The 27,327-nt window shown below is 37.9% G+C and overlaps 1 protein-coding gene across 1 annotated transcript in view; it reads right to left on the bottom strand.

The window, feature by feature from the left end:
- The window catches only part of GATAD2A (GATA zinc finger domain containing 2A), a 197,845-nt gene that overhangs the window by 20,482 nt on the left and 150,036 nt on the right, over window positions 1-27,327 (bottom strand). The window contains exons 4-7 of the mRNA XM_044671484.1: window positions 16,458-16,587; window positions 9,968-10,099; window positions 7,859-7,948; window positions 6,561-6,692 (exon numbers count right to left, since the gene is read on the bottom strand). Coding sequence (XP_044527419.1) covers window positions 6,561-6,692; window positions 7,859-7,948; window positions 9,968-10,099; window positions 16,458-16,587 — 484 coding nt within the window. The remainder of the gene's footprint in view (window positions 1-6,560; window positions 6,693-7,858; window positions 7,949-9,967; window positions 10,100-16,457; window positions 16,588-27,327) is intronic.

Raw genomic sequence — 27,327 nt, 5'->3', positions numbered from 1 at the left:
CCCCCCCCCCGCCTTCTTCCCTTTCCTAATGTTATTCCTCTCTTACTATAGTGCCTTTTTTTTTTTTAAAGACAAGGCAATGCAAATTTATTAAGCATAGCATAGGTCAGGCTTTTTGAGAAACACTGGCGATATAAATACAAGCAAAAAAGACAGATTGTCCCTCCCCTCAAAGATCTTACATTCTAATGGGGAAGAACAAAATTTCAGCTGGAATGTTGGGTGGGCAGAGGAAGAGGAAGGAACACACATGTGGGGAGCATGATGACACTGCCATTATTATATTTCAGGAAGCCCCCAACTCTGGGGAAAGGGCCTTCCACTTGATAGCTTAATGATCCAGGACAGGCTTGGAAAGAATCCTTATCTTCTTTCTTCATACAGTGAAATAGGAACACAGAGGCACAAGAGTCTGGATTCCTCTCTATCCCTGTCTTCAAGCATGGGATGTAAGTTGCTAATATCCACTGAGGTACTTGTGTCTCAACCACCTTCCAAAATGGATTTCCTGAACTGAAGGCCAGCTCAGCAAAGATGCAATTGCAAGTGGAGTCTTAAGGACTGTTGAGTTCCACCTGTCAGCCTTCTCTAGCTCTCATCCTCTTCAGATCTTCAGAAACAATCACCTAGGACCTGGATGATGTAAGATCCACTCTGATGTCTACCCCTGAATTTGCTGAGAGTCTCTATTATCCCAGGGATGAGATATTCTTTCAGCTCTGGGTTGACAAACTTGGGGCTTTGGGACAACACTGGCTCACTTCTTACCTGCAGCAGTTCAAAATTGGGTTTGTGGTTTGATTCCTGCAGCTCTAGCATGATTTACTGAAGGGTTTGAAGATGCTGGGATATTCTGGCTTTGCTGGTTCCTTTGCTCTTCCTCTAATATTTCTTCCCAATGAAACTGAACAGGAGCTGTTGCAGTTTGCAATATTCTTCTGAATTCAGTTCATATCAAACAAGGGGGTGTTTTCATTCTCCTGAAAAAAGAAGATTCTTGGTCCCAATGTTCTTCTTCAAGTAATTCAGAATCTTCTAGAGTTTCTCTCCATAATAGAGTACAGTCTCTTCTATAGCCCCATTTTCTGTTATTTGGCAAGAAGGCCCACAGAGTGGTGTCTAGTCTTCCTCACCAAAGAACTTGGTGATTTTCTGGAGTTCAGGGGAGTGTCCTTCAATCCTCTGCAAATGGATAGTGCCGAGCTGCCTGCCAATATAACTTAGGTTTTCCAAGCTCACATTGAGTACTGGGAATTCTCTGATATGGGAAATTTGCTCGCATTCAGGGCAAGAGTAAGGTGTCTCCATCTTTCCAGCTCCAAAGGAGATAGTCTCTTTAAAAACTGTGTCCACAGTCTATGGTGACTGACTGAGAAAAGTATTTCGTACAGATGATACAGGTGATTTGATCCTCTAGTTTTGGGAACATTTTCATACAAGAAGCCATTTTTCTCTTTCTGGAGTTTCCTTCCTGCAGCAACCATGAAGCAGGCCAGAAGTCTGAACCAAGTTGAAGCTGAGAGCCAAGCCAAAGTCTCCAGCAAAACTCCCTCAAAGACTAAGACTATCTTGAGAAGTCAATCCCCAGAAGACAATTTCTACTAGACTGTCTTCACCAGATTGCCTCCACAAGACCAACCTCTATAGTGCCTTTTAAACGACACCCCCAACCTACCTTCTCCCTCACTTGTATTGCTCCCCTCCCCAGTAGCCTGTTTATTACCCTTCTACTTCTCCACAAGGAATGATACAATTCTCTGCCCCAATGGATCTAAAAGTTCTTCCCTCTCTGAGCCAATTCCAATGAGTGTAAGATTTAAGTATTACCTGTTGCCAACCTCCCTTCCATTGTACTGGTCTTCTCCCTCCCCCTTCCCCATGTGCTTTTTTAAGAAATATATATTTATCTCATTTTATCTCGTTTCCCATTTCTCTTAGTATTATCCTCTTTTTTACCCCCTAGTTTTTTATATATGTTTTTTGACATATCATCCTATACAGTTTGTCACTGTACCCTCTTTTTTTTTTTTTTTTTTAAAACCCTTACCTTCCGTCTTGGAGTCAATACTGTGTATTGGTTCCAAGACAAGAGAGTGGTAAGGGTAGGCAATGGGGGTCAAGTGACTTGCCCAGGGTCACACAGCTAGGAAGTGTCTGAGACCAGATTTGAACCTAGGACCTCCCATCTCTAGGCCTGGCTCTCAATTCACTGAGCTACCCAGCTGCCCCCACTGTACCCTCTTAGTATACTTCTTCTAGCTACCCCAATGACAATAACAATTTTTAAGAGTTACCAATATCAACTTTTCATTTAGGAATGCAAATCATTTGGGCTCCTTAAATTCTTCCCCCCCTTTCTTAATTACCTTTTGGTGATTCTCTTGAATTCTGTATTTGGGCATCAAATTTCCCGTTTAAGTCTGGTCTTTTCTTTAGGAATTCTTGGGAATCTTCTATTTTACTAAATGACCATACTTTCCCCTGCAAGAATATAGTCAATTTTGCTGGGTAGATGATTCCTGGTTGTAGACCTAGTTCCCTTGCTTTCTGGAATATCACATTCCATGTCTTCCAGTCCCTTCAGTGTGGATGCAGCCAGGTCCTGTGTAATCCTGACTGTGGATCCATGATATCTGAATTGTTTCTTTTTAGCAGCTTGTAGTATCTTTTCCTTGGTCTGGAAGTTCTTGAACTAGGCCATAACATTTCTGGGTGTTGTCAATGGGGTTTTAATGCAGGAGGTGATCTGTGGACTCTTTCAATCTCTACTTTACCACCCTCTTGTTCAAGAACATCAGGACATTTTTCTTGGATAATTTCCTGTAGGATGGTATCTAGGCTTTTTCTTTGGTCATGATTTTCAGGTAGTCCTATAATTCTTAAATTGTCTCTTCTGGTATTATCAATGAGGTGTTTCATATTTTTCTTGATTTTTTCATTCTTTTGATTTTGTTTTATAGATTCTTGATGCCCTGTGAAGTCACTTATTTCTAACTGTTCAATTCTAATTTTTAAAGAATGAATTCTTTCCCTGAGTTTTTGATCCTCCTTTTCCTTTTGCTCCATTTTTCTTGCTGATCAATTCTGGCTTTTAAAATACTATTTTCTTGTTTTAAGTTCATGTGCCTCTGTTTCCAGATGATCTATTTTGCTTTTTAAGTTCTTTCTCCAATTTTCTTCAACCTCCCTTAATTATTTTTTTGAATTGTAGTTTGAGGTCTTTCAAAGCCTGAGTCCAATTCACTGGAGTTTCTGAGTTTTTGTTTGGTGTTCCTTGGTCCTCCTCTGTTCCATTTGTTCTTTTTCATTACCTGAATAGAAGCTGTTGGTTGCAATTTCTTTTTTCTTTTACTGTTGTTTACTCGTATTTTTTCCGTCTTTGCCTCCTGACATTGGCTATAATCTTACTCCTCTGATTATTTGCTGGATCCGTGAGTTTGGGCTATTCTGTCCTGAAGGGGCTTCTTCTCTGCTCTGCTGATTGACTGGATTAGGCTGATGAAGCTGACTTCTTGTATTAATGTATCCTGAGGCCAGAACTTCCCCAGCTGCCAGCAGAGGCTAAAGGTGAAAGTGAAGGTATGGAGGCTGAAGGAAGTTACCCTCAGTCCTCCTCTCTACTTTTTTCTGCTGGCTGCCTGATTGGAGCCCTGAGTTTCCTGTGGTGGTACCAAGGTACTCTGTCAGGTTTGTAGCCTTTGCCCTGGGACCCCAGTCAGCTGGATTCCTACTGTGGGTCTCAGTGCAGTAGATAGTGGAGGGATGTTGGATCTTTTCCTTATACCCAAGAATTAGACTTTATCTGCATACCTTTCAGGTTGAATGGAGTAGGAGAGACCTGTGGCTCTCACTGAGTCTGGCTTTCTGTCTATTTTGTACACTTGCTCTTCTGGTTGTTTATTAGCTCTGTGAGATTGGGCTTTTCTGCCCTCTGGAGGCTTCTTCTCTGCACTATTGATAAATTGGATTAAGCCAATTGAGCTGATCTGCAGAGCTGAATGTGCACTGAGGCCAAAAGTTCCAAAGGCAAAGGCCTAAGATGGAGGTGTGGTGGCTAAAGGCTGAGATCAGCAGGCCTTCTTTGCTTCTTTCCTCCAGCTGCCTCCTCCCCAGCTGTGGTCAGAGCCCTGAGCTTCCCATAGTTGTGGTAGCAAGGTACTCTGTCCTGGTTGGAGCCCTTGCCCTAAGATCCCACTGACCATTGCAGTTTCAGCACAGTAGGTGGGGGAGGGGCCTTGGAACCTTCCTTCTTTCCTTTTCCTTAAACCTGAGAATTCAACCATCTCTGCATACCTTCTAAGTTGAATGGAGCAGGAGGGTCCCCCAGCTCTGTCTTGTTGAATTTGGTCTTCTGTCCCACCTTGAAGTACTTTGCTTTTGATTGGTGTAGAAGAAGGGTTTTCACAGAGGAATCGATTTTTGCTGCTTCTAAGCCACCATCTTGACTCTACCCCCCACGATTTTTTGAATGCTACTACAGAGAGGTCTTTGTTCAATAACTCTCTACCATGAACATCAAGAGAAGCATAAAATAAGAAGACATAAGTTTGTCAAAGATATTTCAACCACGATCATAGAGAAGATCCTGCAGAAAATTTAAATTAATGAGGAATTTCCTTTTAAGAAAGTAAGGTTATTCAGATGTTCCTGTTTGTGAATGACACTGTACTAGACTTACAGAGTCCCAGAACAATGCAGAGCCTCCTGGACAGGGTTTGTATTCATTCAAAATAGTTTGGCCTATTGGGGAATGGCTGAACAAATTGCGGTATATGATTGTGATAGCATACTCTTATGCTATAAGGAATGATAAACAGGATGATTTCAGAAAGAGCTACTACATGAACTGATGCAGAGTAAAATAAGCAGAACCAGGAAAACATTATACACAGTAATAGCAATATTATGAAGGGATCAAATGTGATAGACTTAGCTATTATTGGCAATACAATGACCAGGGTCAATTCTGAGGGACTTATGAAAAAGAATGCCATTCAACTCCAAAGAAAGAATTGTTGGTGTAGGAATGCACACGAAAGCCTATGTTTATTTGGGTATGTGTTTTGGGGTTTTGGTTTTATAAGATTATTCATTTGCAAAAATGAATAATATGGAAGTATGTTTTGCGTGATAACCAAGACTGAATTACTTGCCAGTTCTGAGAGGGGGGAGGGAAGAAGAGAGAAAAACAGTTTGGATCATATAACTTTAGAAAACTCATGGGGAAATTTGTAATTAATTTTTTTAACTGACAACAACAAAAAGTTTGGCCTAGCTAACCATTATGGGAAAAATCAAGTTGAAAACTAGAATGTCTATTGTCTAGATCAGTGATGGGCAAACTGTAGCCCCCTGAAATGTTCTATGCAGCCCTGCAACATTATTCCTAATCTGATGAATACAAAGAGCAGGGTACTAATACAGTGAAACTTCAAAAGAGTTGCCTTAGAAACAGACTGACAGATGAGCATTTCCTTTCCTTTGGCACCCTCTTTAAAAAGTTTGCCCATCACTGGGCTAGATTATGACATACTGTTAGATGGTTAACTTATAGAGCTGCCCCCCCATCATGTGTATTTTTGACATACATTGCAAATAAATACTAATTAGAACACAGAATTAAACAGGAGAAGGCTAGTGGGCTAGAGATACAAACTTTGGGAAATTATACTACTCTTTGACAATGCCAAATTTCTCCCAGAAGAATAGGCTTGCCCAGGGTCACACAGCTAGGTCAGGTTTAAACCCAGGACCTCCCATCTCTGGGCCTGACTCTCAATCCACTGAGCCAACCAGCTGTGCCCCCAGGAACATCTTTTTAATATGAATAGTCTATCAATGTTGATGACTGGCTAAAAGTCATGTAACTAAATAGAGCTCTAAAGAATTAAAAATGAGTATCACTCAGAAGGCAGTGAAGAAACGCAACAAATAAGGAACTGCAAAGAATAACCAGGGCACTGGATAACATAAAAAAACTACATTACTGCCATACAGCAAGAACAAAAGATAGCAGGTGGAAAGCCCACTTAACAAATGTATATCATTTGGTAACACTCTCTTTAACTGTTGGTTCACTAGTTGTTTTATGGATAATTATAAAGGAAAATCATAGTAGTTACCTGTCTGAACACCTATCCTTGTGGATCTCTTCTGGGAAAGGTAAAAGATGGTAAATGGGTAAAGAATACTAACCAGGATAGCAAAAATGAGATTCTTCTGTTAAGATTACTGAAATAGTATCAGATCTAGTCATACTATAAGATGATTCATTTGTTTGGAGTTTAAACCCTAGCACTTCTTCCAGAAAACAAAATACAACCACAACTCTAATGGCAAATATTTAACCAAGGCAGTAGAAGTAAGGTCGGTCAGCCAAATATTAACGTGAGAAAAGGTTGTTTTATGTTCTATTCCTAATCAATAGTAATAGATTCAAATGAAAGGTAAACCCATAAGGTCTTGAAGTAGAAGTATGGGAAATATAGATTAAAAAATTCAAATGGTATATACACATATATAAGAACAAAGAAAATTTCAGCTAAAATCTCTCCTCTTACCTGTGCTCCTCTAACAAGAGGGGGCATCACTATCTGTGTGTTCTGCTGAGATCCCAGCTTTGAAGACGCCTGTTGGCCTCCACGGACCAGAGGAGGGGGAATAACATTGCCTGGTATTCTTGTAGATGAAGCCTGCAAATTACAAAGTGCCCAAAGGCAATAATTACTTTATAAGTGGGGAAACACAAATGCATATTACAAGTTACAAGGGATATAAACTTTGTCAAATGATAGTCATAGTTAGTTGCTTTAAATGCTCTACTACAATTCAAATTTGGTTGGTGTGCTTGTTCAAGGTCTAAGACACCACATTTGAAACTAAAGCCAGGATCTTCATTAATCAATACTTAAGAAGTCCCTACTGTTTTGTAGTTGACACTCACACTGAATGTTGGTCCTATTTAGCACAAGCATACAGCAAAGATCTAGCATTGGGTACCTTTGAAAAAGAGTAAGGGACAATTTAGTTATAAAGCTGGAAGTGCCATGTTTACACTATTTAGTACTCTCAGGAAACCTGACTTGTAATTAGAAAGAATTCTTTGAGCTGTTTTTCCTCAAAAAAGTACCCAAAATGCAAAGGAAAATACAATAATATTGTGGGAGGTAGTTCTATTTCAGTACCCTCAAAAGCCTGCTTATACCTGTGGGGTAGCCTAATACAGATCCAAAAATGAATTCTACTGGCTAAAGCAGTGATGGGCAAACTATTCCCCACAGGCCAGATCTAGGCCATAGTTTGCCCATTTCTGCCTTAAGCAATTCCCTAATCACTACATCTGGATGTGGGGGGTAGTGATTAGGGAATTGCTTAAAGCAGAGATGGGCAAACTACAGCCTGGATCTGGCCCTCGGGGAATAGTTTGCCCATTACTGGGCTAAAGGGTTACAAATTCACTTTGGCATTCAAACATTCATTTTGATTACAGGAATTTAGAATTTTACTAGAGAGAGTCAAACAGGAGAGGGACTCAGGGACACATAGCCTCTCTCTGGCCAAAGTTTAGAGACTTTATAATTTAACAATGGTTGATCAAAGTATGTCTTTCCAGTTTGCCAGGTCTACTAGGATCTGTTCCTTATTGATTAAATTTGTCTTTCATTGTCTTCCACTATATGAATTTTTTGAGGTATTTCTCATCAATAAATAAGCCAATAATCAATTCCTTTTCCTTGTCTCAAATTAAGAAGGCAGTACGTTTATTAGAAACAAGTACCATGTTTTCCTTTCCCTCTCTTTATGCCCTTCTCATTTCTCTTCCCTCCAACCTGGCAGTGTTTCCAAGGATCAAACTGACCTGAAGAGATGGCTTGCCAGCAGGAATGTTTTGTGTTCCCCGTACCAAAGGGGGAGGGGTGGCCACAGCATTCCCAGAGGAGCCAGCAGGCTGCAAAAGAACATTAAAATTATACATGTGAGAGGGTGGGAGCCCAGTAGCAAGCAATTAAGAACAAAAATATCCCCTCCCCCTAAAAACCACACGAATAAGTAATCCTCATGGAATAAGATTTTGCTAAGATGATATTGATTTTTTATGCCTGTGCTCTCAGAACCATACTTTCAAACTAAGAAAATGTCTCTGTCTTTGTCAATAATTGGAACAAAGGCAAATGGTTGGGCATGTGTGAATGGGAGTGGAAAAATAGGGCATGAAACAATTTTCTACTGACCACAGATCCTTCTGTGGTATGGAGCTTTTAAAATCATTCATTGCTTTTCCCAGAGAGCTAAATGGATGTTGAATGCTTTGTTTTCATGTGTCCAGAATGGCTGGAGGTTGTGGTTGAGAAAAGTGAACAAAATGGGCTGGTATACTGGAATAGGCTAGTCACTATTTTAGCACCTTACCTCCCAATAACATATAGAACTTGCCACCTAACAAATGAGCAGGTCAATCTCCAAGCTTACAAGTTTTAAAATAGAAACTAACATTTCAAACAACTCATGACAGAGATTTTACAGACTAGACAAAGAAATTAAAAACATTATTGGGAACTCATTCCCCTAAAAAAGCTGGGAAAATTAAGTCTTACTGCTACTACATGGCTAAGATTAGCATTTACATTTCTCCTACTTCTTTAGTGGATGATAATGGACCACAACAAACATTTCTAAGTCATTTTCAGAAGATGCAAAGATAAGTACACCCACCCTTCAAATCACAAAGTAGTTAAGTAAAATACACCTTTATACATTATATCAATAACTGTTTTCTAGGATGTAGTTTACTCTCTGATTTATAAAGACACCTACTAAAAGGAAACAAAAGGCAACTTAGAGATTTCACAAGATGGGAATTTTCCTAAAGGGGAAAAAAAACCTCAAAGCACTTTGAAAGTTCAACAAAGCCCTGATGTTTATATATCCATGTTATCTTTCAAATATTTCTCTCTGATGATCTCCATTAAAAATTTTTTTCAGATGTTTCATAATGGTGTGAAACTCTTGATTATATTAGGGAAAAGCTTTGACAGATCCTCTCAAACTGGAAGGGCTGACACAATCTAGGTTCAAGGATGAGGTTAGAGAGAGCCTCATCAACAATGCTAGTCACTACCTTATGGAAAACTTATGAAAACCCTCTACTAAGGAATAGAAAAGGGTTGCATATAAAATGAAAAAGAATATTATTAGATAGTCCTTTTTAATCCTAAAAATCATTTGCCCATATGAAAAGGTAAAATGAGAAAAGTAGATGGAGCAAGAATGCTTTATACACTGATAAAAGGGCAGTTTTTTAAAGTTTTAGGAATATGAAAGTATATACTTCATACACACAGTACTACTGTGTTCAAAATGCTTAGGTTTGGACAAGACCCAGATCAGACTGGAAGGAGAAATCCAATGAAAAAAATGTTTAACGACACACATATCTAAATCACAGGAGTTGGAGTTGTCAAACTTAGGAGATTCACGACAAAATGGGAAAAAGGAAACCTTTCTTGAAATATGAGTGGTACTCTCTAGTTAGCAATGGGATTTTTATCCACTAACTGAATATATAAGGCTGTTCTAAAAGTCAGTGCAGCTTTGGTGAATATTTTTTTCCTTTTTTTTTTAAACCTTTACTTTCCATCTTAAAGTCAATAATGTATATTGGTTCCAAGGCAAAAGAGGAGTCAGGGCCAGACAAGAGGTGCTAAATGACTTCCAGTTAAACATCTGGGAAGAGTTTGAGGTCAAATTTGAATCCAGGACCTCCTGTCTCTAGGTCTGGCTCTCTAATCCACTAAGCTACTCCCTATTAAGTTTTGTTTTAATTTGAACTACATAGCCCCAGAAAAAACAAAAAAAGACATGTTGGCTTTTTTTAAAAATGAGATTCTTTATGGCAAGACACCATCCTCAAAAAGAGTTATACTAAATTAGAACAACTTCTCTCAGATATCTCAGAAAAAGTAAGTACCTTCTGGGCAGTGGCTTCTTTTTGTATCTGACTTTGTCTTAGCTTTTTTAACAAAACAAGTTTTGCTTCTTCTAATCGCAGTTCTTCTTTAAGTTGCTTGATCATTCTCTCTCGTTCTTCTGGACTGCTCTTCTGCAAGAGGAAATGAAAGAATCAGTGAATAAAAGTAGACAATTTGATAACCTGTGAAGGCTCTGCTTTGTAATGTCTGAGTAACAATGACAGCAGCTTATATTTCTGTTATGATATACAACTTATCAACTCCTTCCCTCAGAACAAGAAGGTGTCAGGGAATTAGTGCAAAGACCATTATTTCCAGTTTACAAGGAAGGGAACTGAGGTACTGAGAGTGATTTACCTAACGTCCTCTGATTAATAAGTTGTAGAGAAGGACTCAACTCTAGGTTCTCTAGTGTTAAGTATACAGTTCTATATCATCTTATTCTTTATTCATTAATTTGTTAAGAAAATATTTATTAAACTGTAATGGAGCTATAACTGTATATAACTTTATTGAGAAATGTTTAGAGAGCACCATGGTCAGCACTGGGGCAAATACAACACATAGATAAGATACAGTTCCCCATTCTCATGGGGCAGTGAAATAATACACAACACAGATAATTATGTAACAAGATGCTGAGATAATGTTCACTGGCAGACAGAGGCTCCCCCTATACAATCCCCTAGGAGCCATAAGACAATGACCTATGAAAAAGTCCCTCCTACCCAGTCCTATGAGAAAGGGAAGCTCTGGCGTGCAAGTGGGAAAAGGATCAGAGAAGACAAAAGGCCAGCTCATTGGGTGGATGCTTAGTGCTCCTACTGTTGCTGCTGACACTGTGATGCTGCTATCTTGGGTGGCCGTCAGCTGATGAGTCTAAAGGACTGTGGAGTCAATACAGTGTATCAGTGGCTATCTCTGATGCTGAGAACTAATTGGGTAAAATTTTTACCTCCCCATCCATTACTTTGTTTTGGCTCTCTGGACTAAGGGTAAATCTCATTTATCATTTTTCTTAAGATACTATTGGCTTTCTACGTTGGCAATGGTTTAAAAAAAACCCAAACATTTTTCTAAGACTACTTGGTTGCTTTTTACTGAAATGATCTGTGAGTGTAAGTAGAGGTAAAATTAAACGCTGTGGAAAAGAGGATGCTGGTTTGCTAAAAAGAAAGTAATAGTGAAAAAAAAACAAAAAAATTAAGTGCTTATGTATGTACCAAGTACCATGCTAAGTTCTAGGGATAGGAATAGAAAAAAAGAGATGACTGTCTGCCCTTAAGAGGTAATGGAGTAGGGAAGAGCTAGGTGGCTCAGTGGATTGAGAGCTAGGTCCAGAGATGAGAAGTCCTGGGTTCAAATCTGATCTCAGACAATTCCTGGGCAAGTCATTTAACCTCCACTGCCTAGCCCTTACCACTCTTCTGCCTTGGAGCCAATACACAGTATTGACTCCAAGACGGAAGGTAAGGGTTTAAAAAAAAGGAAGTGGGAAGCAATAGATTACACAGTGTTGATAAAACTTTTTTTTTAAAGCAAAGAGGAAAAGAGAAGGTTCAGGGAAAAACATAGCTAAATGGTACAGCTTTGGAACCAATATGCTGAATTCACTGCACATTTTAAAGGGGGGGGGGGGGGTAGGGCCAAACTGTATATGGTTTTGCCTTCTTTGTTTGTGGAAACAGTTATATCTGCTAGTGTCTGTAAAGGATGGAATATTTTAAAAACTACAATGTTAAAAAATAGAACAGTATAAAGAGAATGGAATAGTATTCATACACTTAGCACATGTCTCATGATTATAATGATCCAGCTTGATTTCAGAGTTGAGTTAAAAAGCTGTACTTTCTTTTTTTGCAGAGATGGGGGCTGTGGATATAGAATGCTGTATATGAATATGAGTACACACACACACATGGTCCCCCCCTTTCTTTTTTACAACTTTACAAGTGATAGGCTCACTGGATAGAAGAAAGACTGGAGATATATACGTAAGAGTGAAGATGATGTAAAATTAAGAGACATTAAACGTATTAGTATGTAGGGTGTGTGTGTGTGTGTGTGTGTGTGTGTGTGTGTGTGTGTGTGTGTGTGTGTGAAGAACTACATTTCCCAAGAATACAGTTTGATTATATTGGACAATGTACAAAAATATGTACCTTTTAAAAAAGATGTACTTATGTAAGATGAATTAGAAGACATTATCATGGTAGAGAGTATCTGAGTGAGAATAAATGGAGAAAAAGACAGAAGTGATACTATCATGATAGCATATTTCAAATAACTAGAATGCATTAAGAAATTTAATAAGAAATTCAACATAAACAAAACAAAACAAAAACAAAAAACAAAAAACACCCAACATCTGGTTAATTGGTCCCATCCCTTCCCAGCAAACAGAAGAAAAAGAAATGGAAGCAGTGTCAGGTTTTATATTTTTTGTCTCAGAGATCACTATAGATAGCAACTGCAGCCGTGAAATTAAATTCTTGCTCCTTGGAAGGAATGCTATGGTAAATATGGACAGTATACTGAAAGAAGAGACATCACCTTGCTGATAAAGGTCTTGTGAAAGCTATGGCTTTTCCAGTATCAATACATGACTATAAGAGTTGGACTATAAGGAAAGCAGAGATGGACAGAATCAATGCTTTTGAATTGTGGTGCTGGAGAAAACTCTTGGCAGTTCTTTGGACAATAAGGAGCTCAAAGCAGTCAATACTTAAAGAAATTAATCCAGTCTATTCGCTGGAAGGCCAAACACTAAAGCTTAAATACTTTGACTGCATAAGAAGAAAGAACTTAAATGGAAAAAACCATGGTGGGAAAGACTGAAGGCAAAGGAAAGGGGGAATGGGAGAAGATGAGATGGATAGATAATGTAATGGAAAAAACAACAGGAATTTGGGCAGGCTTTAGAGGATAGTGGAGGATAGAAGGAACTGGCATGCTATATGGTACATGGAGCCACAAAGAGTTGGAAATGAACAATAACAACAAAGTAGGAAGTAATATATGTGTATATAATAGGAGTGGGTAGTGATGAGGGAAAATTTAATTATCCAGGTATCTGTTGGAGAGGTGCAGATGATAAATTCTTGACTTGCCCTACTCATAATTTTTATTTTTAAAAGGTAGAGGAAGTGATGAGAAATTATTTCTCAGAACCCAATTCTGGATTGACAAGGAAAAACCAAGAGCTGCAAGGCAGAACTATAGGAGGAAGTGGCAACTGCATTTTACAATTTGTAAGAGTTGGAGAGAAATGCAAGGCATAGTCTAACACATAACCTAGGATTTGAGTGAGCAGGTTTTAGAGAATATTGAGAAAAGATGGGAAACATACTATGTGGCCTATAATTTTTCACTGAAAAAATTGACTGAGGAAAGATGGAGAAAATATCGAGAATGAAATTCTTAAGGAACAAATGATTCTTTTTCTTTTTTTTTTAAACCCTTACCTTCTGTCTTAAGATCTATACTGTGTATTGGTTCTATGGCAGAAGAGTGGTAAGGGCTAGGCAATGGGGGTCAAGTGACTTGCCCAGGGTCACACAGCTGGGAAGTGTCTGAGGCCAGATTTGAACTTAGGACCTCCTGTCTCTAGGCCTGACTTTCAATCTATTGAGCCATCTAGTTGCCCCCAGGAACAAATGATTTTTATTAGAAAAAAGGTGTATATGCTGATGATACTAGTGTGAACATGTAGAGAATTCAATGACCGATTTTTATTTTTCAAAGTAATACTGAAAAGAATGCAATAGGTCTGCTGGTTGTCTCCCTGCCTCAGGTCTCTCTCTCTCTGTCTCTCTCTCTCTGTCTCTGTCTCTCAGCCTTCAAAGTGATCTTCCTAAAGCACAAGTCTCACCTTGTCACTTCCTTCCCCCATTCGACAAACTCTAGTAGTAGTTCCCTATTATCTCCAGAATCAAAACAGAAAATTATCTGTTTGACTTTTAAAGTCCTTTTTAACTTGGCCCCTTCCAACTTTTCTTACACCTTGCTACTACTTATCCAGTGGGCCTTGAGAGAGCTCTCTCCTCTTCCCGCATCATCTTATATAATTCAGATTCCTTCCTCTACTATCACTGTCACTCATTTCACATGAAGTGGCCATTCTTGCCAAGGAAAATCCTCTCATATTTACAAGTAATTCCATTCTGTCCCGTCTTCTCTAGCAGTCTGCTCCTCTCTGTCATACCTATGCTCACTAATCTTCAATCTCTGCCTAGTTTCCCTGCTGCCTAGAAATATGCTCATGTTTCCCCCATCCTCAAAAAATTGTCACTTGTTTTATCCATCTTTGGTAGCTTTTATCCTATATCTCTCCTCCTTTTTGAAGCTAAAGTTCTTGAGAAAGTCACTTAAAATTGGTACCTCTACTTCATTTCCTCTTATTGTCTTTACTGTCTGCAGTCTAGCTTTCAGTCTCGAAGTTTCACTGGACCTGCTCTCTCCAAAGTCACCAATGATCTATTTGCAAAATTAATGGCATTTCTTTAATTCTCTCATCATTCGTGATCTCTCTACACCCTTTGACTGTTGGTCACTCTTTTTTTCTCAATATTCTCTAGGATTTCCTGACATTGCCCTCTCTTGGTTCTTTTCCTATTTGTCTGATCACATCTCAGTCTCCCTTGCTGTATTTTCATCCAGGTCTTGCCTATTAACAGTGGGCATACTTCAAAGCTCTGTTTTAGATCTTCTTTTCCCTCTAGGTTATTTCCCTTGGTGATCTCATTAGCTCCCATGGGTTCAATTACTATAACTATGCAGACAATTCTCATATCTATTTATCCAACCCTAACTTCTCCTCTAACTTCTCCTCTAGGATCTTCAGTCTTACATTTCCAATATCTGATTCGACATTTCAAACTGAATATCCCCTAGGCATCTTAGACCAAACATGCCCCAAACTGAAGTCATCTTTCCTCCCAAGTCTTCCCTTCTTCCTAATTTTCCTATTTCTTTTGTCGGCACCACCAGTGTCTATTGATTGATCATTCAATCAATAAATACTTATTAAGTGCCTATTCTATGCCAAGCACTCATTCTTTCTTCCTCTCTGTCCTCTTCCAAGCCCTACTCCTCATCCCAATATTCTGTCTTCATATTCCTTTTTCTTCTCTGATGCTGCCACCATCCTGGTGTAGGGTCTCATTATCTCACACCTGGACTACTGCAACAGTTCTTCTCCAGTCCATGTTCCACTCAACTATCAAAGTGATCTTCCTAAAGTGCAGTCTGACCATGTCACTTCCTTATTCAATAAATTCCAATGACTATTTCTTGTTTCAGAATAAAATATGCCTTCTGTTTGACTTTTTAAAAGCCTTTCCAGTTTTCTTGAAATTTACTTCCCTTTTATCATGAATAAGACTCTCCTGACTCTGCATTTTCATTGGCTGTCCCCAATATTGGATTTCTTTCCAATTATGTATGTACATAATGTGTACATAGTTGTTTACACAGTGTCTCCTCAAATTAGATTGTAAGCTCTGTAAGGGAAGAGGCTGCTTTTGCCTTTCTTTATATCCTTAGTGCTTAAGATGGTGTCAAGCACCCAGTAAAGTCCTTAATAAATACTATCTGATTTCGAGTATTCTTGTCAAATAAGGTGCTTCCCCAGGGTGAGCTAGACCAACAAAAAACTGGAAACAGAATAACAAATTAATTCATGAATATAATAGCTAAGCAACAAAGGCATTTTACCAGTCCCTATATGCAGTCTTAGTCTAGTTTATTTGTGATTGCTATATTCAAAGATGTCTAGGGTTCTGTTTACTGCTTACCCTAAGATGGAGTGTAAGTTCTAACATTCTGGAGCCTCTTGGGTTGGTCAATAGTCTTCAAAAAGGTGACTAGGTTTCTAGAATGATCTTAACTGCATAAAAAGGTAGCTAAATGATCTAGAGATTAAAATTGCTGGGATGTGACTCCTGCTTCATTCAGGAGCTGAGTGATCTTGGACAAGTAATTTAACCTATCTTAGCCTTAGTTTCCTCATTTGTAAAACAGGGATAACAACAACATTTACCTTACAGGGTTGTTGTGAAGATTAAATGAGATATCTGTAAAGCATTTCATAAATTTTAGCATACTATATAAATATTGGTTACCACCTATTACAAGCAGAACAAAAAAGGACCAGAGCAGCTATATCAAAGTCTGGCATGTGTCCTTAATAAACCATTTATTTTAACATCAACCAATTACATCGAAAGGTGTTCCCCATGAGCAAGAGCTGCATGTCTTTTTGAATCAAAATGGACCTTTCTACAGAATCCAAGAGAAACACAACCTTGGCACCAAAGGCACTCTCAAGTTGTCAGGTGCAATATATTCATGAGCAAGTCAGATCAATTTTGGAAACAGTTCTTGAACCAATGTGGCTCCAATTTCCAGTTTAAGGTCATCAAAATAATTGGGCTCTGTATTTTGTTTTACATTCTTCAACAGCTAGAACTAGAGGAGACATAGACTCACCAGGAGGGCTTCGGTGTTGGTCTCCTTTAGTGGTACTTTTGTTAAGCCATTCATTCTAGGGCTTGAAGGTTCATTGTCTGATAACACTATAATATCAGGTGAGGGAACTCTCTTTTCTGGCTTCATATCACTGAAAAATAAAGAGAAAATAGGTAATTTATAAAGTAAGCTTCTATTTAAAACATTCTATTTCCCCGCAACAGTATGCCCAAGGTTTTAAAACTTCCCTAAAATGTTTTTTTTTTTTAAATCCTCAGGGTTAATTTGTTGCCCCCCCCCCCCCAAAGGTGGTACAGTATAGTGAAAGAACATTGGACTTGGAAGCCAGAAGATCTGGGTTCAAATTTTAAGTCCTAGTAAACTCTATGAGATTGTGGCAAGTTACTTTCTCTTAATAGGCCCTCATGTTCTTCATCTATAAAATGAGAGAGCAAATAAATTAGATGATTCAAAGGTTCCCTTCCAGGCCTAAATCCTATGACCTCTGCTTTTTTCCTAGTCTATACCCACTAGGAGCTTATATTTTAGTAGAGATGGCAAGACCTAGATACATTTAAAATGTATTAGTAGTTCAGTGGTATGTGTTTAAGTCAGGAGTTTGATGCAATCAGCTTGATCTAGCTAAATTTTTAGTGTGAACATTTATACACTGAAAGCTGATAAATGATACAAGTCATAGCTTTATTGTTTTGCTGACTATCTAAACTTAAGTGATGTGAAGATGGGATTAACTCCTGCCCATTTTTAGATTTAATCACCAGAAATGTAAACATCCCACTTATCCTTAAGTGGGAGAGGTCTGTGACCCATGTGTGCAATAATGGGTGATGAATCAGAATTGACTGACACCCCCCTCACCCCGCCCCAGGCAGTTAGCTGTAATTGGTACACATAAAGTGGGAGGAAGGCACAGGAAATGAAGAAAGGAATGGTCTTTATAAGTGACAAGAACTTCCTGTGGGAGGTTTTCATCTTTAACTTGACCCTGGAGGAGCTCCGACTGAGGACTGTTGTAAAAGGGGAAACAAATTATGGTTGGACTGGATATTTAAAGTTTGGTTGCCAGGAATCTATTACCCGATTCCAAAATAAAAGACCCAAGTCAGGATGACTTTTATGGTGGTTTATTTACAATTTGGGAAGAGTGAAGGAAGGGAAAATGAGAGAGAGAGCGAGAGCGAGAGCGAGAGGGAGAGGGGGAGAGAGAGAGAGAGAGAGAGAGAGAGAGAGAGAGAGAGCGCGAGAGGGAGAGGGAGAGAGAGAGAGAGCGAGAGCGAGAGAGAGAGAGAGAGAGAGAGAGAGAGAGAGAGAGTGTGTGTGTGTGTGTGTGTGTGACTCTGGCCTGGTCCAGAGGCCTGAACTAGGCAAGGGTTCAGAGGCCACAACAAAGGGGGTACATAAGTTAAATAAACAAGGCTTCTAGCCACAAGGCCTCCTCTAAGATGAGAGGCCTCTTTTGAGGCTAGAGGCTAAGGCCTTCAGAAAATGCTAAGGAAAGTGGGAGTTAGCCTAACTTACCCACATGACAATTCAAAAGGAAGCAGTCTGAGATCTCACCCGAGCTCCTTCAAGGACAGGTTCAAAAAGGCCAAATTCCCTCCACAGGAAGTTACCATCATATTTTAAAAATAGTTCCTTTCAGGGGCAGCTGGGTAGCTCAGTGGATTGAGAGCCAGGCCTAGAGACGGGAGGTCCTAGGTTCAAATCTGGCCTCAGACACTTTCCAGCTGTGTGACCCTGGGGCAAGTCACTTGACCCCCATTGCCTACCCCTTACCACTCTTCCACCTATAAGTCAATACACAGAAGTTAAGGGTTTAAAAAAAAATAGTTCCTTTCATCACTTCCAGTTCTATGTGGACAAATGACAGTCTCAACCTTATTTCGGACTGCCCAGGGGGAAGTCACTTGTTTTTGATTTGTCACTTACTAGCACATGTGGGTCATAGACCTCCCCTTCCCCACTTAATTCTAAGCTGGGTGGGATGACATATTCCTGGTAGCTAAAGTCTAAAGAATGAATAAGGGTGAGCTAATTCCATTTACATACTGCCTTCCCTTAGAACTATTATCACAAGGATGAGTGAAAAAAGCTGACTCCTTTCTCTGGCTTTCCTAGAGGTATTATCCTCCAGAGGGGGCCCTCAGTCTGGGAAGAGGCCTGGTGGCTAAAACCCTTGTTAATTGACCCTTAGGCCCTCCGACTGGGGCTTCTGGAGCCCCATTGGAGTAAAGCCAGGGCTTGAGCACATAGTCTAGCTTATTAAGCTAGATCTCTTACTCTGTCCTCTTTCTCATTTTTCTACTTTCACTCTTTCCCTCTATTTTGTAAATAAATTGCTAAAAAAATCATTTGGAATTAATTAATTCCTGGTGACCACACTTTGATAAATTTAGTCCAACCTTTTAAAATTATAACCCCTTATTTTCTGCCTCTTACAGTGATGAAAAAAATGTGAATAATGCAGGCTAAATTTAAAAGTGTGTAGCAAGCCTTCCCACTCTCTAGCAAAGTAGAATTTAAACACTTAAAAGCACATTGCTGTATTAAAGCAAAGAAGAATATCAAAGAGACAGAACATGAGAAAAATCTAAGGCAACACAGAAAGTGTAACATGTGAGCTAGAACTTGAAGGATGGGATGTTAAATTAGATGGAAGAGAGAGTTAAATAAGGTAATCCAGGGCCACAGAGGCAGCAAAGTAGAAACATGATAAAGTGACAGAAAGTTTGGTTTTACAGTAGAGTATTTGACAAGAAGACATGTGAGATAAGAAAGTAGGTTGGGGTGGGAAGGAGATAATGCAGACTGAGACAGAGTCCCCCAAAGTCTTTTGATGTCATCCTGTGCAGAATGAATCAACTATGAATATTTGTTATAAGATTTTGTTTAGTAGGAATCTTGAAAGCTACCCCAAAGAAGCTGAGATGTTGAACATTCTTAGGTTTGTGACAAAAAAATAAAAAGTTTTAAATAGGAAAAAAGTAAGATGGAGCCAGCTTGTGGAGGGTCTTGAATATCTGGCTAAGTAGGGAATCTGAGTTTTTGTGAATGAACTAAAAATTAATTAAGACATGCTTATTAAAAGCTTATTATTATGAACCAAGCACTGTACTAAGCCTTAGGGGTACAAATTCTAACTTTTTTTTTTAAAAACCCATAACTTCTGTGTATTGGCTCCTAGGTGGAAGAGTGGTAAGGGTGGGCAATGGGAGTCAAGTGACTTGCCCAGGGTCACACAGCTGGGAAGTGTCTGAGGCCAGATTTGAACCTAGGATCCTCCTGTCTCTAGGCCTGACTCAATCCACTGAGCTACCCAGCTGCCCCTCAAATTCTAATTTTTGATCATGACATCTTAAGTATTATGCTTAGTTTTGGATTCCACATTTTAGGAAGGATTGTTAAGAGGTTAGTCAGGATAGTTAGGAAACTAGAACCCATGACATAAGATCAACTGAAAGAAATGAAGATACCTAGCCTATAGAAGGCTGAGGAAAGAGGATAAAGGGCAAAGGACAGAAGAGCAATTTTCCAATTAAAAGAAGAGTTGCCATTTACATTTGTTTTGTTTAGTCTTAAAATAACACTCATTTCACAGGAGCAAATTTCAGCTTGGGGTAAGGAAAAAACATCTAAGAATCACAGATAGATGTCCCAAAGTATGAATGAAATATTTTGGGAGTTAATCGAAGTCTGTGCTTATACATATGTTCAAACACAACCCAGATTACTTTGGGGGAATATTAAGTACTCTTCTATACTGTCTTGCAGAGAGGATTCCTATTTAAACACAGATATAAGACTAGAGAACCTCTGATGGTACTCGAGCCTCTGAGCTTCTATAATATACATTCTTTACCTTTATGAACTTAAAATTTAGTGAGGTACACGTATCCTAATATGTTTGTTGTTGTCCAATTGCTCAGTCTTGTCAGGTTCTTTATAACCCTATGGACCACAATGCTATTTTTTTTTGCAAAGATACTAGAGTGGTTTGCCATTTCTTTCCCCAATGGGTTAAAGCAAACAGAGGTTAAGTGACTTGCCCAAGGTCACATAGCTATTATAAGTGAGGTAAGACACAAACTCAGGCCTTTCTGAACACCATCAGGCCCAGTGCTTTATCCAATGAGCCACCTAGCTGCCTCCATTTAACATATGAACAAATTGCAATAACTATATAACAAATACTTAATAACATACAATATCTAAGAATATAAGAACATAATATGGATTATATGAATATCAGAGTTCAAAGTGATCACAGTATTAGCTCTGAAGAACAGAAAAAAGGTAGCATTTGTGGCATAGTAGACCCAAATTCAGAGTCAGAAAGACTTAAATTCATTTTCTTCCTCAAAAACTTATCAGTTGTATGACCTGGGGCAAGACACTTAACTTTTCTTGGTCTTAATTTCCTCATCTGGAATATGGGAATAATTAAAAGGATCTCTGTTATGCGGTTGTTATGACAGTCAAATGAGACAAAACTCTTTACAAACTTTTAAATACTATTTCCTTTAATATTCCATGAGTTTCTAAGTGCTTGAGGGTAAGAATCAACCCTAATATATCTACTATATCCCTCACAGCACCATTCAGAGTGTGAAATACAAAGTTTCAGAAAGAACTCAATAATCCAGTGTTTGGTAAAGTGGAAAATATAAATTATCTAGGGGAAAAACTCTATTTTGTAAAAATGCTGGGAAAACTATAAAGTAGTCTGGCACAAATCAAGTTTAGACCAAAACTTTGCACTACATTCCAGAATATATTCTAAATTGGATACATACATGACCTTAAAATAAGAGGTCATGCTATAAAAAAAATTAGAAGAAAAACAATATAAACTTCTTGCAGTTATGAGTTAAGGGATATTTTCTTAACTAAAAGAGACAGAAGGAATTATAAAAGACAACATGGATAAAAAATTTGATTACTTGAAACTAAAAGACTGCTGTATAGACAATATTAATATATCAAGAATTAGAAGAAACAGTCAAATAAAGGGGAAAATCTATCAAAATTTCTGGTAAGAATTTGATATTTAAGATATATAAATAATTCACACACAGATATACACAACTAATAGCTATTCTCTAACAGGTAAACAAAACAGCCAAAGCATATAACAAACAGTACTTAAAAGAACTATCCCTTGGGAAAATGGTACAACTCACCAAAATGCAAATCAAACAACTTAAAGGTTTTTTCTTTATAATTCACACCTTGCAAATTGGCAAAAATGAAAAAATGTGGCAACAGCCAAATTTGAGAATTGTGGAAAGTAGGCACATTAATACATTGTTGGTAGACCTCTGAAATGGCACAAAACTATTATGGAAAACTATGGAATTATGCAAATTACATGACTAAAATGTCCATACTTGGGAGTCAGAAATTCCATTGCCAAGCTTACACATGAAGGAAGCCACTAAAGTCCCTATAAAACCCCAAAATATTTATAGTACCACTTTTTCTAGTAACTAAGATTTGCAAATAAAACAGATGTCCATCATTTGTGAAATGGCTAAACAAATATATGGATGCAATAGGCTGTAAGAAATGAAGTATATGATGAATATGGAGATAGCATGGAAAGACTTATAAGAGTGAAGATAGCAAAGCTAAGAAAACAAAACACACAGTAACAACAATGTAAATGGAAAGAATGACAAAAAAAGATAAACATAACAAATTACAAAGATCAAGCAGAGACTTGAAGAGATATGAAGACACTGCCACCTTCTACTTTGAGGTCCACAGACATCACACCAATGCACAGTTTGACTTTTTCAATGTATCAATCAATTATGCTCCCCCCCCTCTAAAAAATATTCTTCATCATATAGGGTGGCTCTCTGAGAGAAAAAAGAAAAGAAGGGATACTTGGGATAACTATGGTGATGTAAGAAAAAAAAAATAAAAACCTTTAAAAAGCAATACAAAGCCTCTAGAGAAAAGGAACTGTTCAAGTTGTGTCCATTCATGTCTTTCAATTCCACTGTTGACGGAGAACATACAAAGAACAAAACTGCAAATTTACATTATGCTACTTTGTTAACATCTAATACATTGAAAGCATGGGATCAGAAGGAGAAAATATTTTCCTAGTTTTTATTTGACCGAGATACATATTTTATCATATTTCAAAGAAAAAGAATAGAGAGGCTAAAATGTTAGCAAAAGGGGTCAAGTTTAATATGAATTCCAAGACAGAAACAGATAGTTGCATTTTGGATTCCTCTAGGTGGTGCAGTGAGTCAACAAAATAAATCTTTCAAACTATTAAGTTTTGAAAAACGCCTTACTCTTCTCTCCAAATAAAATTATCTTCACCTTTCCATTAAAATGTGCCACACTTTGAAACCAAATTCTTTTGTCCTAATACTCTAAAGAATAAGGAACTATGCTTATAGAACAGGGATGGAAGGGACTTTAGAACAAAGAATGATCAAGCTCAGAGAACTCTTTAGAAACATTTAGTCTAACATTTTACATATGAAGAAACAAAGGCCCAGTTAGAGGAAGGGACTTGATCAAGTTCATACATTTTGTCATTGGCAAAAGTAGGCCTGGTCCTCTTAACATTCTGAATCGATGGCTGGTACAGACAGCCATAACTGGAGTCTTGATTCACACAATCAATATCCACCATCTTACTGGCAACTTTTAGTCTCTGATCCTGGAGCTCTCATGGGAAAAAGAAGAGCCTTAAAGGCTAGGGAATGGGGGAGGGTAAAGTGGCTTGCCCTGGGTCACAATGCTAGAAAGTATCTGAAGCCAGATCTGAACCCAGGACTCCTGCTGTCTCATGTACTTTTTGGTCTGGTAAAACTGCCTCTTTCCTATTTCAGGAACACAACACTCCAAGTATTTTCTGTTTCTGTCCTATATGCCTGGAATGCCAACTCGTCTCCACACTTCCTGCCTCCCCTGGATTCCTTTAAATCCCAATTAAAGTCCCATATTCTATAGGAAAACTGTTCTTAACCCCTCTTAAGTCTACTTCCCTCTAGTAATTATTTCTGATTTTTACTATATATAGCTTATTTGCATAGTTGTTTCCTTGTTCTCTTTCCCATTAGATTATGAGTTCCTTTGAAGGTAGGGATTCTTTTGTCTCTTTTTATATTCCCAGCATTTAGTACAGTGCCTTGCCATATATTAGGTGCTTTAATAAATATTTATTGACTGACATACTAGTACAGCAGAAAGAACATTGTAGTCAGGTGGTATAATGGATTGATTGCTGAGCCTGTGTTAAGAAAGACCAGCTTCAGACATTTACTAGCCGTGTGGCCTTGTATAAAAGTCCTTAATCTCTATATGCCTTAGTTTTTTTTTTTTTTTTAAATGCAGGGTTGTTGTTACAATAAAACGAGACACTTGCAAAGTGCTTAGCAAAGTGTCTTACACTAAGTAGGTGCTTGATAAATCATAATCATTATTATTTTATAGGATCTTAGTTTGAGTTTTGCCTTTGCAACTTACTATTTACATAAACTTCCAGCAAATCACTTAAACCTTTCTTGGCCAGTTCCATTAAACTGAGAGGGATCTCTTTCTAAGTGTATGATTCCTATTGCATAATCATTATCAAGGATGATTTTCAAATACTTTCAATGGCTCCCCTGTACCTGACCATAAATATAGGATAACCTCTTTATTGGCATTTTATGGTCCTCTAAAATCTAACTCTAGCCTACATTTTCTGTCTCCCACTAATTCCCTTGTATATTTGTTGTTCCAGATAAAATGAACTACTTGGTGTCCAATTAATACATCCTACACTTTCCCCCACCAAAACTTTGTTCATACTGCTTCCTCTGGGTGGAATTCTTTTTCTCTCCTACACATTAATCATATTACAAAAATAAGTCCAATAAATTGAAATCTAGATGTCTTCAAGGATCTATATTATACTTGTACTTCAAAGATTCATAATGTGTATGTGTCTATATATGCAAATACACACATACCCACACACACAGAGACACGATGATCCAAGGTTCATAAATCTTGGGCTGAAAGGAATCTGAGAGGCCATCACCCATCCACTCATTTTACCAGTAAGAAAAATGAGGCCCAGAGGGGTTTAAGAGTCACATAGTAATCCCAATTTGTTTTCTCATTTGAAGCACAAATTAAATGTTATTTCCTCTGAGAACCTCCTACAGTACTATTAGTTGAGGTGAGTTTGCCTTCATCTGATTTCATAGCATATTATATTAATTTTTTACAATTACTAAGTCTCCACATTTATCTTGTATATGTCACATCTTTCCCTACTACTTTCTCTACACCATGGTCCCTATGTTTGTTTTTTTAAACCCATACCTTTCCGACTTGGAGTCAGTACTGTGTATTGGCTCCAAGGCAGAAGAGTGGTAAGGGCTAGGCAATGGGGGTTAAGTGACTTGCCCAGGGTCACACAGCTAGGAAGTGTCTGAGGCCAGATTTGAACCTAGGATCATGTCTCTAGGCCATGGTCCCTATGGTTAACAGAAACAATAACTGGACATTTGTTCAGCTGATGAACAGTTTATCACTAAGTTGTATGTAAAGATTAATTTAGTCAAATTTCTCCCCATGAAACATTTTGTCATCCATTAAATATCCTCAAAAGATGTAGCTTGTGACCTTCTTTTGAACTTCTTCCAAACTAATATTCAAATAAAACCTAACAAATAAACTGACAAACACTATCCCTCAAAACATTTTTTGGCTAGCAATCTACTTTCTGAATCAGTCTAGTTTAAGTAAGTAAGAAGGTGTTCTTTTTCATGGATCACATTCAAATAGGACTTAATCTTGTTATACAATAAGAAATAATTTGCCAGTACTTCCCATTTTGGTCTAGGATATCTAAAATACTTCATCTTCACCCTTCTGAATACTTATCCAACCTTAAAAGCCCAATTTTAATGTCATCTCTATAAGGAAGTTTCCCTCAATTCTCACTCATTCCAAAGCCCTCCTCTTTTAATAATGACCATTTCCTTTCTACCTATAGCTATCTCTCTTGATGCATTTACATATTATTTTACACTATAATTATTTGTATTTTGTCCTATCCCTCCTACTAGATGGTTAAGTTCCATGAAAAGATAATGATCACTTAACTAAACTTTGTATCTATCATAAAGCGGAATGAAGTACTGGTTCTGTATACAGAGTATATACTTACTAAGGATGAATAAAATTGCAATTCATTGTTTCAATGACTGTGTTAAGAATACTTTATATTAATATAAAACACTTATAATTGCAAATACTTATCAAAATTGTCTTATGAGGTAGTAGTTCAAGTACTACTATCAAGGAATCATTTTCTATGTGGGGAAGTGATTTACCCAGTCTTATAGCAAGAATACTGAATTTTGAGACATTACATTAAAACATTCATAAAAATCAAAATACTTGACCAGATGCTAAAACAGAACATTAAAATGCGCAGTTGTGTTAAACCTAGTTTGATTAATTAGCCAAATAAGTTTTCAAGAAGAGCTCTCGTAAAAAAAAAAAAAATTGGGGGATGGACCTGTTTGTACAAAAATATTTATAGCTGCGTTTTTTTGTGGTAGCAAAAAAAATTGAAAAATGAGGGGATGTCCCTTGATTGGGGGGTGGCTGAACAAATTGTGGTATATGATAGTGATAGAATACTATCGTGCTAAAAAGAATGATGAACTGCTTGATTTCTATAAGAACTGGAAAAAACTACATGAACTGATGTGGAGTGAAATGAGCAGAACCAGAAAAACATTGTACACAGAGACTAACATTGTTGGATGATCAAATGTAATTGACTTTGCTACTAATAGCAATGCAGCGAACCAGGACAATACTGAGAGACTTATGAGAAAGAAGGCGATCCACAACTAGAGAAAGAACTGTGGGAGTAGAAATGCAGGAAAAAACCCCCATATGATTTTATCATTTGTTTATATGTGTGATTTAGGATTTTGGTTTTAAAAGATTATTACAAAAATGAGTAATATGGAAATAGGTTTTGAGTGATAATATATGTATAACCCAATGGAAGTACTTGTCAACTTTGGGAGTGGAGGAGAGAACATGAATCATGTAATCATGAGAAAATGTTTCAAAAATGTTTTTAAAAAGTCATTCATAAGCTTAAAAAATAAAAAAGAAGAAGAGGAGGAGCTCTCTGGAAGTAACAGTGGTATGGATTATCTTCAGCTATATAAGCAAAAAGCCCAAAGAATCAAGAAATACTTTCCCAAGACATCTGATTAAACCAAATAGAAAATTATAGTCTTAGCTGTCCTCGTCTCAGACTACCTACCCTTATGCAGGTTATAATCCATTTCTTTGGCTTCCTAGATCTTTGCTGGCTTTGTTAACCTCTTCCTGGAGGGCTAGGTTCTAAGCTCAGAGGAGCTCTCAAAACTATTGTGTTTTTCCTATTATATTGGACAAACAGGTTGGAATGTCTCTGTGTCCCTCAATTTCCACACATCCTACACAAGTGTCATCATTTCCTTCTTTTCTTTCTTTTTTTTTTTTAAACCCTTAATTTCTGTGTATTGGCTCCTTGGTGGAAAAGTGATAAGGGTGAGCAATGGGGGTCAAGTGACTTGCCCAGGTCACACAGCTAGGAAGTGTCTGAGGCCGGTTTTGAACCTAGGACCTCCGGTCTCTAGGCCTGACTCTCAATCCACTGAGTTATCCAGCTGCCCCCCACCCAATTTCCTTCTTTTCAATTGCCTGAAGTAGGCAATATTGTCCTAATCCTATTAGAGCTACACCTTAGATAACTATCAAGCCTTCCTCTCTGATATGACTTAAGAGATTCTGGTTCCAATCTTTAGCTGCATTGGGTATGCATTTACTTAAATGGCCT

This window comes from Gracilinanus agilis, chromosome 1 (assembly GCF_016433145.1).
Source record: "Gracilinanus agilis isolate LMUSP501 chromosome 1, AgileGrace, whole genome shotgun sequence".
Classification (NCBI taxonomy): Eukaryota; Metazoa; Chordata; class Mammalia; order Didelphimorphia; family Didelphidae; genus Gracilinanus; species Gracilinanus agilis.
Note: the sequence above shows the minus strand (reverse complement) of the source record. Positions and strands in the feature narration are given on the sequence as shown.